Source organism: Berghia stephanieae, chromosome 2, assembly GCF_034508935.2.
Source record: "Berghia stephanieae isolate SIO BIC M18660-M18661 chromosome 2, UCSD_Bste_1.3, whole genome shotgun sequence".
Taxonomy (NCBI): Eukaryota; Metazoa; Mollusca; class Gastropoda; order Nudibranchia; family Aeolidiidae; genus Berghia; species Berghia stephanieae.
This window is the reverse complement of record NC_088361.1, coordinates 32,590,998-32,611,217: the sequence shown is the minus strand read 5'-3', so window position 1 is coordinate 32,611,217 and position 20,220 is coordinate 32,590,998. Positions and strand designations below refer to the sequence as shown.

Genomic DNA, 20,220 nt, shown 5'->3' with positions numbered 1-20,220 from the left:
ACTGCATTCCACCTATGCAGCCTTACCTATGAGTTCGAGTCCTGGATAGATCATCATAACATAGAAGTATGACACAATTAATAGCTGCTGCCTAATTCCTCTAAATGTAAAGTCTTGCCAATAGGCAAAACCAATCCGAAAAACGGTGCCAGACAGCAAGCACGAAAAAAAAAAAAATACCATCCCAAAAAATCAGTCTACCTCGAATGGGGATCGAATCTCAGAGCTTCTGATTACCGGTCAGATGTGCTACCATTACACCACAGAGGGTCTCGATAATGGAGTTACATGTGTTTGTTTTTAAGGGTTTTACGGCGCTTGCAACACATTTAGGTCATATCAGCGCCAGTAAAAAGGGAGATAATTTGATAGTAAAAACATTCTAGCTGTACAATAACGAGGATTCGAGGAAAGGTAAGACAAAAGGAAATGGTTCAAATATCCTAATACTATAACCAAACATTAATTCCACTGTTTCTCGCCCAGCCAAGGACTCCTGCCAGGGTCAGGACAAAACTAAGTAATCTCATTCCAGGACAAAGATAGAAAGCAATTGGAAAACAGATAAAGAGGGATAGAAGTAGAAGACACAGCAACCTCCCTGCCCACTATGGGAGGCCGGGAACCCCACCTAGGATTAAGACTTAATCAACCCGGGAGGGGGTGGGAGAGGGGGTCAAACCCCCATGCTCTAGGAGGAATTTTACCCACTGCCTAACGCATATCTACCCATAGTTGCATCATTGACAGCAGCAATTCCCACAACAAGTGCAAGTGCAAGTGGGCGACGCCACCTGAACCCACCGCATCATCTACAGACAACAAACACCTCCATTTCTAATAAAACGTTTTAAACACTATGGCTCAAATTCGCAATATGTAGCAACAATCAACCAAGACATTTTTATTTCGTAACAACTTTTATTTATTTATGAAGTCATGCGGATACAATCCATGACAACAGTAGTAGTAACAACAACAACAACAATACTGTAACTGGAACTGCAACTCAATAGTGATAACAACAGTAACAAGAATCGGAATAAGTGGTCAGCCATTTCCAAAATATAATTCTTCCCATGATGATAGGATTAATAAAAATTTTAAAAATTACGCAACCTGTAAATCAATTTTGTCATAACTAAATTTTCATTTTGGCCCAGCTGGGTCCTTTTTAAAAAATAATTTGTTTTTAAGGGTTTTACGGCGCTTGCAAGAAAATTTAGGTAATATCAGCGCCAGTAAAAAGGAAGAAAATGGGAAAGTAAAAAGTTCAGAAAAGGGAAGACAAAGGGGAATTAGTTAAAATAGTATAGGAAATGTTTTCACATCATATAATATATGTGTAAAACAAAAATAATAAAGTGCATAACAGGGAGATGATTTACAAGACAAAAAAATATCAACGCCCAAAAGTCGAACTATACATTTGACTGTCTCCCTCCAGACAGGGTATTCGACCAGGACAAAACCAAGTAATCTCATTCCAGGATAAAGAAAGAAAGCATGTTGAAAAATGCCGCATACAGAAGAACAGTAGCCATCCGATTCCAGTTCAGTGGCGGATCAATCTTCGTCTCAATCACAAGCAAACATTGTTACCTCACATTCTACAGACCTGGACCTTCTGACACAGTTTTATCTGATGTAAAGAATACCGAAGTGACATTGAATCAGAAACTGTCATCGACAGTAGCGGGAATGAATTTTTTTTGTTTGTTTGTTGCTTTAGGTCTCTTCCAACACAATTGAGGTTATATGAGAGGCCGCTGAAACAAAAAAAAAAAACAAGCAATCTAACAAAAATAGTACAAATGTCAATCAAAATCATAACCTAAAGATATCATAAGCTAAATTATAAATAACCAAGAACAAACAGGCAGAGGATTTACAGGAAAAAAAATATCCCCTGTCAAAAATACAATCACAAACCAAAGAAGCAGGATAGGCTAGTAAAGAGAAGAAGAAACGACATCACTATCGGATCGTACACCCATGCGAACATCATAGGTATATGATTCAAGGGTGATGCTCCCATCCAACCACCCGCCGGGAATGAATGGATACCTCCCAAAGTGGAAAAAGCAATCAAAAACAAACAAAAAAAAAAGAGTTAGAAAGAACTATTTGTAAATGTTCTTGAGAATTTTATCATTTTCGTGTCATTTTTGTTTTTATAAGGAATTAAATTAAAATAATTTCAATTAAAGTGCAGAAAATTAATTTAGTTTGAGGGTATGCAAAATCACCCCAATTTTGAAATTTGTTAAAATTGAGATAAAAATTACTATATAACTTAAGCCACAGTCTAAATTGTTCTGTTATTTTGTTTGTATAAGATAAAAATAGATAAATAGTCATACAGGTTTTCCATCATGAGATGAATGGAAAATGTTTTGATACCTAAAGGAAGCCCAGCATATTTCTGCAGGACCAGCATCATCTCACAATTCAAATTAAATTTTCAACATCTGATCAATTCCAAGATTAAAATTGCAGGTAAAAATAAAAAGAAAGCCAATACAATAATGAACAATGTAAGTTCAAACAAAGAACAGCATAATATCATCAAAAACTAAGTAATATTTTTAAAATGGTTGAATGAGAAGGCGAGGAAATTGAAAAAATAAAACAATGAATGTTTCGGATTGAGGCCCTTGGAGTAAACTCAAACCCGCATTAAACGGTTGAGTAAAACATTAAAAAAAGAAATAAAAAAACACCAACTAAAAGTCAAGGGTATAAAAAATGCATTGTATACATGTTTTTATGTTGACAATAATGATAGGATTGTCGAATAAACCAAAATCTACAGTTTAAAATGCACCAAAGAAAAAGTAATGCAAGGGGACTTGCTCAAAGATGGAATAGAAGTAAATTATAAGAGCAATCTTATCTATCATCTCGTCTAATTTGAGAAATAAATAAGTCCCATACATACACATATGCCCACGTATGAGACTCACTCAAATACATTAAAAATGCATTTTCAACAAACAAAATTTAACAGTTCATCAAAACAAAGAGACGCTTTACAGGGGAAAAATATCTTTAATAAAATGGACTTTACATAGTTTCCCTCACAGTTTAGGATCCCAGGCAAGAATAGGGGTAAACAAAGTTATACCAGAGATGATTTACACATTCCTCGGGTTATACCCTTATACCCTTAGAGGACAAGGACAGAAAGCAACGTGGAAATAGAGAGAGATAGAAGACATACCAAGAGTGACTCACAAGCCCACCATGGAACATGGGAAGTCAGAAGTGCATACTTTCCCCCTTGTATGAGTCTAGTTACGTAGTTTTAGAAGTTTAAAGGGTGCTTTTGATAGCTGGAGATAGCCCAGCTCATAAGTAAAAGAAAATGTATACAATTACAATATTAGAGGGAAGTTAAATAGATTTTGTGCTCAGTGCCAGCAATATAATATATTCTTGAAATACGTGTAGAACTACAAGTCAAATAAAGTCCAGTTGTAATCACCAATTGTGTCCAGCCTTCTCTACTTAGGCAACTCAAAATTTCTCAAAGACGGTGGCATCTTCACCAACATTTTGTTTTTAAGGGTTTTACGGCAGGCACTTGCGACACATTTGGGTCATTTCGGCACCAGTAAAAAGAGGACAATAGGATAATTTAAAAATTCTAGATTTACAATCAAAAGCACTCAAAGGAAGTATGACAAAGAGCATGCTATAATTGTGAAAAGTTTGAGATCACCTAAAAGTCTCATCCAGCCACAAGAATAGGATCCCACTAAGAGGAAAACATTCAAATGCTTATATTATACATGATTCAAAACAATAAATACCACAATACCTAACAGAGAGGTGATTTACAATGAAAAAATATCATCCCCAAAACTATACATTTGACTGTTTCCCTCTCACCCAAAGACTATGACAAGGGAAAGGACAAAACCAAGTAATCTCGTTCCATGATAAAGACAGAAAGCAACTAAGAAAACAGATATAATGGGATAAAAGACACAGCAAGTGACCTCCTGCCCACCATGGGAGGTCAAACACAGAAAAATACTTCCATTCACATCCGACTATTTCCCTCGCAGAGAGGGCTCCGGTTTGACACTGCAAAGCCCAGTCATTTCAATCTCAAGGACAGGAAGTCTCAGAGAAAGGAACAACAGAGAAAGGGAATGGAACATTTGACTCGACTGGTATACAGTCTACCGATATCTGACATGGCGGTTTTTTGCACACAAAAAAAATCCCAAATTTTGCAAGCTAAAAACAGCAAAATTTGCAAAAAATTGCGATAAATTTTCCTAAAAACCCATAATTAGTTCATGACAGAGAAAGGTATTTGTTTGTTTTTTAGGTTTTCACGGCGCTTGCAACAAATGTAAGGTCATATTCATATCAGTGCCAGTAAAAAGGAAGAAAATGGGATCTAGTAAAAAGTTCTAGAATTACAATTAAAGTACCCAAGAAAAAGGAAGAACACGTTATCAGTGTACTTATTTTGAGATTATCAAAATGTTTCATCGTGACACAAGCACAGGCCCCCCAGTGATGATAATGACAATTTGTCAAAAAGGAGGACCATCTACCGGCCCGTCAGTCAAGCCCAACTCTAATGCAAATATAACATAGCTATTCATAGTTATTTAATATATTATTAGTCCTAAAGCAATTCTGATCATTAGACACATCCTGACCTTTTGCAAATATAATTTAATGAATTGTCATTTCCAATTAAACATTTTAGAGGCCTATAATTTAATGCTGCCTACTATATCAAGAGATTATGATAAACTTTTGGCCAAAGGACCAGGAGGTATTTGTTTTTACACAATAAACCCGGCTAGTGTCTGTATTATTGCAACCTTGTGATGATGCAGCTTATAAATAAGAATCTTTAATCAATTGCAAAACATATTCCACCAACAAAGCAAATTTAAATTAAATTAGCCTTTAAACAATCATTTCTTTAATCGATCAGTCTAACTTATTTTCTCTCTGTTACCAAATGATATATAAACATAATATGAAGTTAGAAGGGTGGCTGAGAGAGAAATATGGATATGAAAGCGAAAGAAGAGAGAGAGAGAGAGAAAGAGAGAGAGAGAGAGAGAGAGAGAGAGAGAGAGAGAGAGAGAGAGAGAGAGAGAGAGAGAGAGAGAGAGAGAGAGAATTGATGAATTGATTTTTAATTTTTTTAAAAATTGTTTTATAATTAGACACAAGTTGTAATGAATTCTATTAACAAATTCAGAACAATCAAACAAAAATAAAAAAGAAGAAAAAAAGAAAAAGACACGCTTATAAAACTTATAATTATAAAATCGTCAAATGTACTATCATGCTACAGCTAAAAAGTACACAAATATTTACACCCATTTGCTCCATCCCCTTCCTTTTCGATCATCTTCTCATCCATGGCCACCATGTGTCTTGTGCTACTTTTGACATTTGGCGCCAGTGTGTCTAGACTAACTTCATAAATAAAGGATTGGCACCAAAATTCATGCAACTGGGCAGAGGTGTCAAAATATGATAGAAGGCATATTGTTTTTTTTCCCCTGAACTACCACTTTGCGGAAAATGTTTGACATGACAAAAACCACGGAACATTTATGAAGAAATCCTAAAATCCCAGATTGTCATCACTGGCCCCCACTAAATATTTTTAAATTTATTATTTTTTTTTTTTTAGCAAAATCTTGAAAATTTTCAAAAATTTGCAAATTTTGCGGCCGCAATGCAAATCAGCGATTTTTTGCCATTTAAAAAACTGCCATGACAGCGATATGTATAGTATGAGAGTCTTATGCAAATTCAACATTTATCTTAAATTTATTTTCAAGACTTTGATACGATCCTCGACAATTTTTTTTTAAATATTATAAATTGCAATGTTTGCAGTCTGGTAGGTAACATTTGTGAGGCTGGCTGAGAAAACCCAGGAAGATGCGGCAAGCTTCGATTCGAGATATGAGCCAAAATCGAAGATAAAGTGTTTCCCATAGCAACAAAATTTATTCAGAAAAAAAAGCATAACTCGAGTTCAAATAGACATAGAAAGAAAATTTAAAGTGGTAAATGATCAGAAAGATATTGTCAACACCACTGCATACATAACCCAATTTATGAAATTTGCGCATCTTTCCGGGTTTTCTCAGTCTGCCACGCATTTGTCTTTATGGGTCGTCAGCCACAAAGATTGATTAATTTTTTTTTTTTGTTTTTGTTTTTTTTAAATTTTGCTTTCGTTGTTTTTTTCTTGTTTTGTGTTTTTGTTGTCTTTTGTTGGGGTTTGTTTTGTTTTTGTTTGTTGTTTTTTTTTGGGTCAATATAAATTCTCTTTAAGTGTAACAAGTTGTTTTATTGTTTGTTGTTTTTAAGGGTTTTACGGCGCTTGCAACACATCAAGGTCATATCAGCGCCAGCAAAAAGGAAGAAAATGGGATAGTAAAAAGTTCTAGAATTACAATTAAAGCACAAAAGAAAAGGTGAGACAAAGGGGAATTGGATCAAATAGGGAATAGATGTAGATTCCAAGAACACACCGTCAAAGTACTTAGTTTGAGATCACCTAAAAGTCTCATCCAGACACAAGCAAAGGTCCCAACTAAGAGGAGTACACTCAATCAAATGTTTACAAATCATATAATACAATATGTAAACTAAACATAATACAATGCATAACAGAGAGATGATTTACAAGTAAAAAAATATCATCTCCCAAAAGTAAAACTATACATTCGACTGTTTCCCTCCCAGCCAAGGAACTCCGGCCAGGGTCAGGACAAAACTAAGTAATCAAATTCCAAGACAACGACAGGAAACAATTGGAAAAAAGGATATGGGGGGATAGAAGACACAGCATGTACCTCCTTGCCCACTATGGGAGAAGTGTAACAAGTTATATCATTTGTATTTATTTTGTCTTCATATATACAATGAGTTGTACATCGTAGGGGACTCCACTTTACTTTTGGGTATGGATCTATTTTCTACATTCCTAATACTTAATACTTTGCTCCGTTTGTAAAATCAATTTTTGCTCTTTACAAACTCAATCTTTCAATCCCAAACAAATGAATAAACTTGCACGTGCATAAAAAAGGATGTGACTTTGCATTGTGTTAGTGTTTGTGACCAAGAATGAAGTAGTATGTGTATGTGTGTGAGGGTGTGTGTGTGTGAGAGAGAGGGAGAGAGAGAGTGTGTGTGTGTGTGTGTGTGAGAGAGAGAAAGAAAGAGAGAGAGAGAGAGAGAGAGAGAGAGAGAGAGAGAGAGAGAGAGAGAGAGAGAGAGCGTGTGTGTATGTGTAAGATAATGATAAGAGTTATTTGAAAAGAAAAAAATAACAAACAATAAAAACTCACTCTAAATTTGTGTTAGGTGGCCTGTTGTCTGCCGCCCACTAAAACGCATAAAACTGAAATTAATGAAATTATTTTTCAAAAGCAAAAACAAACCAAAACAAAAAACAACAAACAAACAAAGAAAGGAGTAAGGCTTATCATAGATAACATCTCATACCCTTAGAGAGGAAATATCACTCAACATCAATAATTTTCACCAATTATGTAAATGAACTGGCATTTGAGATTTCAGACGTGATCGCAATAATTCCCTATCGCAGTCCTCAAACTTTAACTTGCTCTTCAACAACTCTGGAATTTCCAGTGCGTCTATTCTCTTGGCCCATTTGGTCGCATGGCCAGTTTGGGAAATAGCCTTTGACACACTGAGGAGGCTCAAAGATTCCAGGGTCAGAGGTTGGTGACCAAGGATATTTTCAAAACTAGAAAGAGCTCTCAAATTTGGATTATTACACAAAGCAACATAGTCTTCTTGAAAGAAATACAGGTTTTCAAAAAACATTCTGAAAGCCGTCTGATCTTGATCTAAACAAGCTTGAAGTATTGGAGAAATCAAAAGACTGGATTGAGAACCACTCTTGACAGCCATGGGGGAATATCCCATCTCTAAAGCAGCGAGGCCAATGTTTGTAATAGAACTTTCTGGACACCATTCCCAATCAAAAAACCCTCTCCTCAATGCAACATAGAGAGGAGAAAATTTCACTTTTGTACTTTTGTTTACTGCATTCCTGTGCACATCCTTCAAATTTCCTTCAGGTGAAAGGAGCTGTCCACTTTGAATAAGAATTTTCATGCTTTCACCACATCCCTCCAAAGCACAGGAAAACACAGTGCCAAATTCTTTGTTAAATATATCAGAATTTGCCCTACAAATTAGCAAAAGGTCGAGGTACCGTGAGAAATTCATCAAGCTGTCATATTTTGCAACATGCATCATAGCAGTTTCTCCACATTTTGGTAAAGCATCATAGTGAAGACCATGTTTTACCAAAAGAAACACAATGTCAGCTTTGAAACCATCTTTAATCGACTTCATAGCTTCAAAAGTGGGATTGTCGGTTATTTCCTTGGAGCCGTCCTTGTTATTCCCTGCTTTTGAAGATCCACAAAGCCAATTAAGGGTAGAAATGTGCCAATATGGGCAACAGTACCAGAAAGCTGTACGCCCGAGATTATCTTGAACATTGACATTTGCAAAAGAAGCCAACAAAAGCCTAACAATGTTAGTGTGCCATCTTTCACATGCGTATATCAATGCAGTTTGACCTTTGCTATCAACAGCATTTACATTCATTGAGTAGTTTAATAGCAATGCTACAATGTCTTCTCGATTATAAATGCAGGCATACATTAAAGCAGTTAATCCTTGCTGATCTTTTGCAGCTATTTCTAACTTGAAATATTTTACTAAAACTTTAACAACCCTTAAGTGTCCAAATTCACAGGCAAGCATCAATAAACTTTTACCGGATTTATCACAAGAATTAATATCAACACCACTTTTAACCAACAGGTCAACAATTTTGTCAAAACCTGAGACACATGAATGGAAGGTTGCTATCCGTATCCAACTGCATTGTGAGTATGCATCGCTCTGCATACCATTTCGTAATAAAAGTTCAACAATATTTTCATGACCTTTTGAACAGGCATAGAACAAGGCTGTATTCTCAAAAATGTCAGGCAATTCTATACCAGCCCCGTTAGCTATTAAAAGCTTCACACAGTCTTCATGCCCACTGAAGCAAGCATGGATTAAAGCTGTTTGCTGTTGGATGTCACATGCATTAACATTCACACATTTATCATTAATAAGTTTCCTGACTAACTTATGATGGCCTGCCTTGCAAGCATACATCAAAGCACTAAGTCCTTGGTGATCTTGCGCATTGATATTTACACTTTTGTACCTTGTCAACAATTTCACGATACTTTCATGGCCATTTTGACATGAATACATGAGAGCATCCCTGCCAATACAATCACATGCATTTAGATTTACAGCATATTTCTTGAGAAGAGTCACTATGTCATTGTATCCTTTTTCACATGCATACAGAAGAGCAGATTTCTGATCACAATCATACAAATCCAAATTCACGCGATGTCTAATTAAAAGCCTTGCAGTAAGTTTGTTACCATTTTCAATGGCATACATTAAGGCAGTTTTACCAATCTGGTCTTGAGCATCTAATTCAACGATATCAGAGGCTTGAATCAAGCAATTTACAATACGATGCTGGTCATATCTCTTGTCACATAGATATATCAATGCAGTCTTCTCCCCATCATAAGACTTGACATTTGGATCAGCTCCATGACTAGCTAGTAACCAAACAACTCTTTCAAAACCCTTGTCACAAGCATTCATCAGCGCAGTCTTGCCACTTTCATCTCTAGTATTCACATCAATGTCCTGCTGCAATAGTAATCTTTTCACAATTGAAAAACTTGCTGCATATCCTCTCTCACAGGTCTGTACCAAAGCTGTTTTTCCAAACCTATCTGGAACATTTACATTGACAGAGAGATTTAACAGACTATCTAACAGTTTTTCATTTCCTCTTCTGCATGCATACATTAAAGGAGTTTCAATCTTATCATTTTGTTCCATATTAACAAGTAGAGAATCAACATCAACGCCAGATTGTAGCAACATACAGACTATATCATCATGTCCTTTCTCCCAGGCATAATCAAAAGCAGTCTTACCAGCCTTGTCCTTAACACAAACATTAGCATCATTTGTTATTAACACATCCACAATCTCTCCATGACCTTCTTGGCAAGCATGAATCAGTGCAGTCTTATTGGACATATCCCCAGAATCCAAATCATAGTCACATTTTTGGAGTATAAGATTGACAATATTTAAATGACCGATTTTGCTTGCAAGGATCAGAGGTGTGGCATAATCATCAATATACCAAATATCAGCATCCAAACAACCATCAATACTCTTATCTAAAAGGTTTTTTACAATATCTTCGCGACCAACACGGCATGCATTCACTAGGGCAAATTTTTCATCACAATGAATAGAATTAACATCAGAACACTTTGTCATGATAAGGTCAACAATCTCTCTATTTCCTTGCTCTAAAGCATATATGAGGGCTGTTTTATCATCCAAGTCATAAGGCTGATAAGCAGCATCATGATTAATGAGTATTTTTGCAACATGGAAGTGTCCATTCTCACAGGAGCAGATCAGAGCAGTTTTCTCTGAATCATCTTGTAGGCCCATCTCAATACCATCTTGACATATCAACAAACTTACAATCTTGTCAAACCCCCCCTGGCTGGCATGTATTAAAGCTGTCTTCTTTTCATCATCACACGCATTAATATCAAGATCATCTTTTTTGACTAGCAAACTCACAACCCTGTCATGTCCGTTAGCACTGGCATGTATCAATGCTGTTTTCTCATCATCATCAAATTCATTAATATTTAGATCTCCCCTTTTCATCAACAGTTTGACAACTCCATCATGTCCATTTTTACTGGCAAGAATCAATGCTGTCTGTCTGTCCACATTACAAGTATTGATTTCTACATCGTCATAATTCATTAACAAATCAACCAGCATTTCATTTCCAATCTCAGATGCAAAAATCAAAAGAGCATTACTGGAAACGCATTTACTCCTTATTTTAACGCCTGCCTTCATAAACAAAGACAAAATCCTATCATTTCCTTTCTGCCAATCTTCAGAAATCCTTGAATCAATGATTATAGAACGAAAGGCATACAGAAAAGCTGTGAAATCTTCCTCATCTTTGGCATGGATATCAGCATGATGTCTAATTAACAAGTCCACAATTTTTTCCTCACGTTTCATAGCTGCAAACATTAAAGCTGTACGTTGTTTGTTATCAGCAAGATTAACGTTAATGCCACTGCAGTAATTCAACAAGATTTGGATAATAATTTCATGACCATGTTTAGATGCCAACATAAGAGCACTTTTTCCAGAATTACTGCGTTGATTGATATTGATATCACATTTCAATAACAAATCTACAATCTTGTCGGATCCATCCCTACATGCCTGCATTAAAACATTTTCACCCTTTTTGTCAAACATGTTTACGTTAGCACCAAATTTAATAAGCAGGGTTGTAATTTCCACGTTTTTCTTGTTATTATCATCACAAGCATACATTAGGGCAGTTTTATGAAGATAATGATCCTGAGCGTCAATATCAACATTCACAGATGTCAATGTGAGCAAGTGATGGACAATCTTGACACTTTTATTTTCACATGCATACATGAGAGGTGTTTTCCCGTTTCGATCCTTTGCATGAACATTTACTGCAAACTTTGTCAGCATCTTCACAATATGAAAATGGTTTTCTCTTACAGCAAACATCAGTGCAGTGAAACCGTTTATATTGTAAGCATTGATATGGACTTTATCATTATTATAATTGATATCTGTTCTCACACCATGATTCAACATTACTCTCACAACCTTGCTAGAACCCGACTCACAAGCTACCATCAACGGCTGATTCATATGTTCATTGTTGTGGAAATAATCGAGGTTAAGCCCATTCTCTATGAAGAGTTCCACAATCTGGTATTTATCATATTTGCAACAGTAGATCAGGGCATCATACCAGATATTGCTTTCAAAGGAATAATTAATATGCATACAAAACTCCATTAATTGATCCACAAAACTCAGTGAATCTTTTAAACATGCATGCATTAAAGCACTCTTACCATCATTGTCTGTAATTGTGAAATTACTATAATCTAAGAGTATGTCAGCGATATCATCATCCTCTAGCAAAACTGCATGCATTAGAGCTGTCTTTCCACCTTCCCCTTTAATGTCAAAGTCAATTGGTCTCTCTATCAGGTGGGAAACACAATTCAGGTGTCCATTCTTTGATGCATGGATAAGAGCTGTGTTACCCAATTTATCTTTAGAATCAACACATGCATCATAATGTATTAAGTATTCAACAGTTTCTGCAAATCCGCACTGAGATGCATACATCAATGCTGTCTGTCCTTCATGATCACGGGCATCAATATAAATACAGTGACTAATCAAACAGGAACAAATACCTACATTGTGACATCCATACATTAAAGCATTTCTACCTTTAATGTCTTTTGCATTGATATCAGAGACAAACCTTGTAATTAGCTTCACAGTACTCAAATGTCCATTCTGACAAGAAAACATCAATGCTGTTCTCCCTTCAACATCACTGGCATTGAAATCAATGCGACCTCTCCTTGATGTTATCAGCAACTTGACAGTTTTATTGCTACCATTTTCAGATGCACTCATGAAGGCTGTTTTTTTACTGCAATCACAACTGTTAATATCCATACCATATCGAAGGAGCAAGGAAACAATGTTTTGGTGGTCATTTTGACAGGCAACAAAGAGAACATGTTTCCATCTTTCATCGTCATTCAGATTGAAGTTATTTTTTCCCCTTTCTGAAAGGAGACTTTTTTTTATCACTTTGTAGTCCCCAGCTTGTGCTGCTTTTTGGAGTACTTTGTTCATTTTGCGTCAGAATTTCATCAATGTAGACATGATCTGTGGATATAATTAATCAAACATGAACAGAAAATTTTAGTTTTCAGGTCAATCAAGAGGTTCAAAGAAAAAAAAGATGGTGCTACCACTATAAACACTAATATTACAACTACTGCTATTGTATGGCTTTGTGGTCAAGTGAAATGACATTTGGATTCTGACCTTTACGTAAAAAGTTTGAATTCTGCTGCAGATGATGATAGTTGGAAAAGGTTCTTTACTCATAGCAAGACCAGTGCCATACCAGTGAGCCATAAGGACCCCCGCCCCATCTAAATCAGCCATGAGAGGGATTTTGCCCTGGTCCTACCAACCCTATTATATCAGGTTCCCACCACTGTTCAAAGAGGGAATCATTGTAGACCTCAGAGTAATTTGTTCATTCAATTTGAAAAAAAATAATTGTGAGACAAATAGTCATATATAAGCATCAGGGGAGAGGAATATAAAAGGACAGTTTAAAGACAGCAGATTCTGAGTGCTATATCGGCCTAAGAATTAAGATAAAGAATACCAGCAGTTGGAATAGATTCAGTAGCAAAATATTCAAAAGATGTCTTATCCGAGACCACCCAGTCACCCAGAAACTCGTTTGGAGGCAGGCACAGGATTTCAAACAAAAGGGAATGATTGGATTTACTTAGGAACACTGAGTTCATCTGCGCAAACTTTTTAAAATCTTACTCATACCCTGTGCACTAACCACCATTAGCTGTAATACAGGGAGCGATACCTGAAATACCTTGGAGCAGACCGACCTACAACTATGAAAAATTTGTAGAATTATCAAATAAATAAATTTTGTCTCAAATTTCAGGACTTCATGAGCATCTCTAAGTCATTAAAACAATGAAAATAAAAGTTGATGCCAGACTATATCATTTTAAGGATTTTGAAGAATCATTTAATCCTTGTGAGTGCAAATTGTTGATTTTTAGAATTAACTGAAACGACTACAATTTCTATCTCCTAGAAATTACGAATTTTTAAATTTTCAAGTAGGCAGGTATGCCTTAGATTAATCTTATATGCTATTTTACCAATCCTCAGCATCAAAGAATTAATCATAGAGACTAAAAACAAGGATTTTAAAAACAAATCATCAATGAGATTATCATCAAGAATTAATGATTCTGATCAATGGTTAATCAGTAGCCCTTCTGAAGACTGTATTTCTTTCAAATAAGTGTTTAAGTTGAAGCTGTTACTGTTCTCTTGATGTAAGAGGTCAGAATTTAATCAAACCCTGACCATAAATGTAAAAGGCAAAATCACTGCTTCTCTTATTCACAAAGCATAATGAAATGTTAGCACATAGTTATAGGATGATGAGCAATATTGATAAAATTACAGGCATTAAATGAATTAGTCTTAGCGAAGTTGATGTCTCTACAAACATATACTCTTGTTTTCTCAGGAATAACACTGCTCAACTTTTTTTTAATATACCCATGACCAAATCTGTTGCAATGTTTCATTCCCAATATATGAACTTGCGTATATATATATATATATATATATATATATATATATATATATATATATATATATATATATATATATATATATATATATATAAAATATTTCAAGTATAATTATGATCAACTTCATATAGCTCTATATATATTTTGTGAAATAAAATTCAAATGACATGAAAATAAAAGGAATAATATTAATAATAATAATGTAGTGTATTGTAGATTGCTAATGATAATTTGTTAAGTAGAAAACGTCAACAATAGTCAGCCATTTTGGAATCGAAGTGATTCTTTTTATTCTTGAAATAACGTAATCGAATACTGATATTTGGGTACTCAGGTATCCCACAATCTCCCCCTTAAAAAAAAATTAGATGATGTAAAAAAAAAATGAGCTATTATACTTTCGCTCGTTTTGGTTTACATAATGGTTCATTCATTCTTACATTTGTTTTATACAGCTTAAATGATTAATTAAGTAAATGAGAAAAAAAAATAAAATAATGTTTGCATACGAGGGAAAAAAAAAAATTATCTCATATATCAATGATGAGTAAGAAAAAGTGTTTCTTCTGTGTAGTACTAAACTAGTTGAAGTGGTCAACAGTTCATAATGATAAAAGAAAACACAGTAATGGACTCTAATAGTCTTAACTAGTGTCTACTTCGTGCGGCTGTGTAGATGCAAAGTGTTTTTATGTTTGTGGTCGCAACGTCACAAATATTTCTTCCAATATTATAGTCGAAGCTTAAGGCTTATAAATGGCCCTGCCTACAGTGTGAATTTGTTTGGTTTTCTCACGTTGCGACCACTTCTCGTAGTGTAAGGTGCACTTGTAGTGTTGTGATTGTTTTGAGATTGCGTTCTCTGTGACATGTTGTCAGAGAGACTTAGAGAATTTGAGAATTCTCTATGTGGTGAGGGCGGGACCTCGACCTGTGACCGCGTAGAATTTGGATCTCGGTCATTCGCTGGGGTTGTTTGAACCATGGTTGGTATCTCTGTCGTTCTGAAGTTTGGGACGATGTCCAATAGTGGTGCCGGTGCTGGTTTGCTTGTGATTGCAGGGCGTTTGTGTGAACAATTTGGTCGGAGTGTCGTCTCCATATGGCTCCGGGAGCTGTTTTGACTTCAAAGGTGCGTGTTCCCGTTTGGGCATGTATTACGCCGTGTTGCCATCGTTGGTGTCCGCGGTAGTCTCGGACCAGGACGTTGTCTCCGTTGTCGAAGTTCCTGGTGTTGGCAGAAGAGTGAGTACGAAGCTGACGGTCTTGACATGAAGATACTCTTGTATGAATGCTTGGTCGAATGATGTCTAGGTGAGTTCGCAGATGTCTGCCAAACATAAGTGATGCTGGGCTCTCGTTTGTTGTGGTGTGTGGTGCATTCCTATAAGCAAACAGGAATCTTGCCAGTTTGGTATGGATGGTACCCTTCTCATCTTTTGAAGCTTTCATAGCTTGTTTGAAAGTTTGGACCATTCGCTCAGCCAGCCCGTTGGTTGCTGGGTGGTAGGGTGTGCTAAGGGTGTGCTTGATTCCATTGACCTTTGTGAAGGATTTGAATTCATTGGATGTGAACTGCACACCGTTGTCAGATACGAGCTGTTCAGGTAAACCAAATCTTGCAAAAAGATTGCTCAATATATTGATTGTTGAAATGGATGTGGCGTTGGATGTCGGTATTATTTCGGCCCATTTGGAATGGGCGTCGACGACCACTAGAAACATTAATCCCATGAATGGTCCCGCGAAGTCTATTTGAATTCTTTGCCATGGCTTGTCGGGCCAGTGCCATGGGTGAAGAGGAGCTTTCGGTGGATCAGGTTGAACTGAAGCACAACCAGGGCAGCCTTTTGTAGTTGCCTCGATTTGTTTGTCAATAGCAGGCCACCAGAAGTATCCCCTAGCCAAGTTTTTCATTTTGACTATACCAATGTGTCCTTCATGAAGAACACTTAAGATTTTTGCATGCAGTTTTTGTGGAGGGATGAGTCTATATCCCCAAAAGAGACAGTTTTGTTGCACTGACAGTTCGTTTTGTTTGTTGAAGTAAGGTTTCAGTTCTTCGTTGACTGTGTTTGGCCATCTGTCAGTTTGGACGTAATGTATGACTTGTGACAGTGTTTTGTCGTGGCGTGATTCTTTGGCAACGTTTGCTGCGTTGACTGGTAAGGACTCTATTACTTCTGTATAGAATAGTTCATCTGCTGAATCGGCCTCTTGACTTGAGTTTGTGGTGGGTAAAGGCAATCGTGAAAATCCGTCTGCATTAGCGTTTGACTTGGAGTTCCTGTATTCGATTGAGTAGTCGAAGGCTGAAAGGAAAATTGCATATCTCTGTTGTCTGGCTGCAGACATTGCAGGGACTGGTTTTGTGGGCGAGAAGATGTATTTGAGTGGCTGATGGTCAGTGATTAGTGTAAAGTGCCTGCCACATACATAATTGAAGAACTTTTTAACACCCCATGTGATAGCTAGAGCTTCTCTGTCTAGTTGGGAGTAATTCTGTTCTGCCTTATTGAGGGTTCTTGAGGCGTATGCAATAGGTCTTTCGTCGCCTTCTGGTGTGATGTGCGAGAGAACGCAGCCGATGCCGTATGGTGAAGCGTCACAGGCGAGTCGCAATGGTCGATCGGGGTCGTAGCGCATGAGGACTTTGTCCGAAGCGATCATTGTTTTTATTTGAATGAAAGCATGATCAGCTTCAGTTGACCATTCAAATTTTGTGTTATCCTGTAGAAGATTGTACAGTGGCTTCGCAATTTGAGCTACATTTTCCAGCCACTTGTGGTAATAATTTACAAGCCCGAGGAATGATCTGAGTTGTGTTTTGTTTGTTGGCTGTGGTGCGTCGATGATGGCCTTGACCTTGTTTTCGGTTTTGTGCAAGCCATTTTTGGTTATTTTGACACCGCAAAAGATAACTTCGTCTTGGAAGAATTGGCATTTTTCAAGATTGACCTTCAGTCCATACTCTTGAAGTCTAGCTAGGACTAGTAGCAGATTTTGCCAGTGTTCATCGTTTGTTTTCCCTGTGACTATCATGTCATCTTGGTTGCATTGAACTCCGGGTGTTCCCTGGAGGATTGTGTCTATTGTCTTTTGCCAAATTGCTGGTGACGAAGAAATACCAAACGCTAAACGGTTGAAGGAATACAGTCCTTTTGACGTGTTGATTGTTGTTACTTTTGTGACACGCTGTCTAAAGGGAGCTGAAGGTATGCTTGTCTCAGATCAATTTTAGAGAATGTTTGACCTTGTTCCAAAGTAGCTAACATGTCTTCCATTTTTGGCATTGTGTATTGCTCTGTGTTAAGTGCTGGGTTGACTGTTACCTTGAAGTCACCACATATTCTCACTGTTCCATTGCTTTTCAATACGAGTACGATGGGTGTGGCCCAATCCGAGGTTGCAATTTTTGTGATTATCCCTTGTTCTTCTAAGTTGTCTAGTTCTTTCTCAACTTTTTGTTTTAAGGCGTACGGCACAGGTCTGGCTTTGTGGAATTTGGGAAGGGCTCCCTCTTTTAGATGAAGTGTTGCCTCTATTCCTTTTATTTTTCCAATTCCATCTGAAAATATATCTTGAAACTGAGCTTTCAATTTTTCTGTATTGAATCTATCTTTAGGTGTCGTCATCTGATGTATGCTCTGCCAGTTCAGTTTTATAGCGGCCAACCAGTTTCTTCCCAAAATAGGATTGCTGCCTTTGTCAAGTATAAGGAGTGGAAGTATTTTCTTCTGATTGTTGAGTTCTACATGAACTGAAATTTTTCCCAGTGGAATAATGGTTTCACCTGTGTATGTTTTCAGACGAACAGCTGTCTTTTCCAAATTTGGGAAGGTTTTGAATGTTTTTGTGAAGTCCCTCTTCGTCATCACTGAAACAGCAGATCCTGTGTCAACTTCCATTTTTGTAGGAATATTATTGATTTGCAAGTCTACCTTTATTTTTGGTGTGTTTCCTTCCATGTGAAACATTTCCAGTGTAAAATTATCTTCGGAAACATTGTCTTCATCTAGCTCGTGAACTTGTCGGGATTGTGAGGTTCTGTCTCCTCCTCTCCTCTGTTGTTGGCTGCCCTTCCTGGCCTGACACACTCTCTGAATGTGTCCTTGTTTGTTGCATGACTTACACACTGCATCACGGAGGTAGCAGTCGGCTCTCCTGTGGTTATTTTTCCCACATGATTGGCACGGTGGGTATGTTTGTGAGTTATGTCTTCTGTTAGTAGGTAAAGGCTGATTTGTTTTTATAATGTCGAGATCAGCTGTTGATTTGCCGGATGTTGTTGTGTGGATTTCCGCTGCATCTCGCTGGGCAGTTTCCATTGCAAGTGCCAAAGCTTTTGCAGATTCTAAAGTGAGATTTGGCTCTTGCAAGAGTCTCTTTTGTATGGTTTCATCGCGTATTCCGCAAACAAATCTGTCACGCAGAGACATTTTTAAATTGTCTCCGAATTTGCAGTGTTCAGCCAACCGTTTTATGGATGCTAAAAAATCAGGAAGAGATTCGTCCATCGCTTGACTGCGTTTATGAAACTTGAATCTTTCAACTATCTCAAGTGGAGGGGGCAGTAATGGTTGGACAGCAGTTTGCAAAGTTCTTCGTAACTTTTACTAAAGGGAAGGTCGGGTGACGTCAAACATCGTAGTGTGTTGTACGTTTTAGCCCCGATGGATGATAGCAGAGTTGCGTTTGTTTCTGTTCGGTAATGTCGTTTGCAACAAAAAACGCATCCAGTCTTTCTTTATAGTTTGTGAAGGACTCTAGTCCTTCGTTGAAGGTGTCGGGTCTTGGCATGTTGGTATGTACACGTACAAGACTGGAGAATGCAAGCTCAATAGTTGGTAGTAGTCTGTCAATAGATTATAGTTTTATGGCTTGGTAGAATGAAAATACATGTAAACGTTATTGCACTTATCTGGGTTCTAGATGCTCGTCGCCATTTGTAGTGTATTGTAGATTGCTAATGATAATTTGTTAAGTAGAAAACGTCAACAATAGTCAGCCATTTTGGAATCGAAGTGATTCTTTTTATTCTTGAAATAACGTAATCGAATACTGATATTTGGGTACTCAGGTATCCCACAAATAAGGCCGGCTCTATTTCTCTGAACGCTCAGGAAAATAAACTTGAACTCTAGGTATTTCTCCGAATGGTTGGCTAGCTGATGAGTTACGGACGCGAGTTACTCTGTAACTTACACTTACAAAAGTGAAAAAGTTTCATAAACAGTTAAAAATTCATCATAATTATTAATAGTTTCAGATTTGATGTTAATTAACTAATACCTAGGTCTATTTATGTATGTTTTAAGTATAAAGATAGAGATAAAACATGGTTACGGCGACGGAGTGACCGGATCATTCATCAGCGAGCAGAAGTGAATAAGAAGTGAACAGAATTCCAATTCCACTGAAAATCAGAAAAGTAACTGATCTAAAGAGTGAAAATTATTTTCTACCTTAAATCACCATGCAATAATTTCTCGAAATATCAAAAGAAAACCTTTCTCCACACTCATTCAATTTCAATATACAAAACTTTCTTTGGCTTGTCTCCATTCTATGAAAATTGACTGAGAGTGAAAGCGAAAGTAGTTGATAAATGCCAGAATATTTTTTTCAAAAAACGCCAAATAAGTCAAAGAGAAAATGTAAAATGGTTTGAAAATTGAAAAAAATGCCAAACATTCTCATTTTTCCTGCTAAATTTCACATGAACATGTAAATTTAATAATTTGGTAGGAACAGTGTATTCCCTACACCTATGTACTGAACACACATAGATACGTGTAGTGACTTG

General features: G+C 36.8%; 1 protein-coding gene across 1 annotated transcript; it reads right to left on the bottom strand.

Moving 5' to 3' along the window:
• Positions 1-6,191: 6,191 nt before the first annotated feature.
• On the bottom strand, positions 6,192-20,007 carry LOC144964731 (uncharacterized). Its single transcript, XM_078899284.1, has 2 exons — positions 19,880-20,007; positions 6,192-12,930 (listed from the first exon to the last, which is right to left on the bottom strand). The coding sequence occupies exon 2, from the start codon at positions 12,895-12,897 to the stop codon at positions 7,549-7,551; it is 5,349 nt and encodes a 1,782-aa protein (XP_078755410.1). The 5' UTR covers positions 12,898-12,930; positions 19,880-20,007; the 3' UTR covers positions 6,192-7,548.
• Positions 20,008-20,220: the final 213 nt, after the last annotated feature.

Bases quoted from the DNA above. Each gene is read 5' to 3' on its own strand.
- LOC144964731 (XM_078899284.1), bottom strand. From the start codon at position 12,897: ATGAACAAAGTACTCCAAAAAGCAGCACAAGCTGGGGACTACAAAGTG.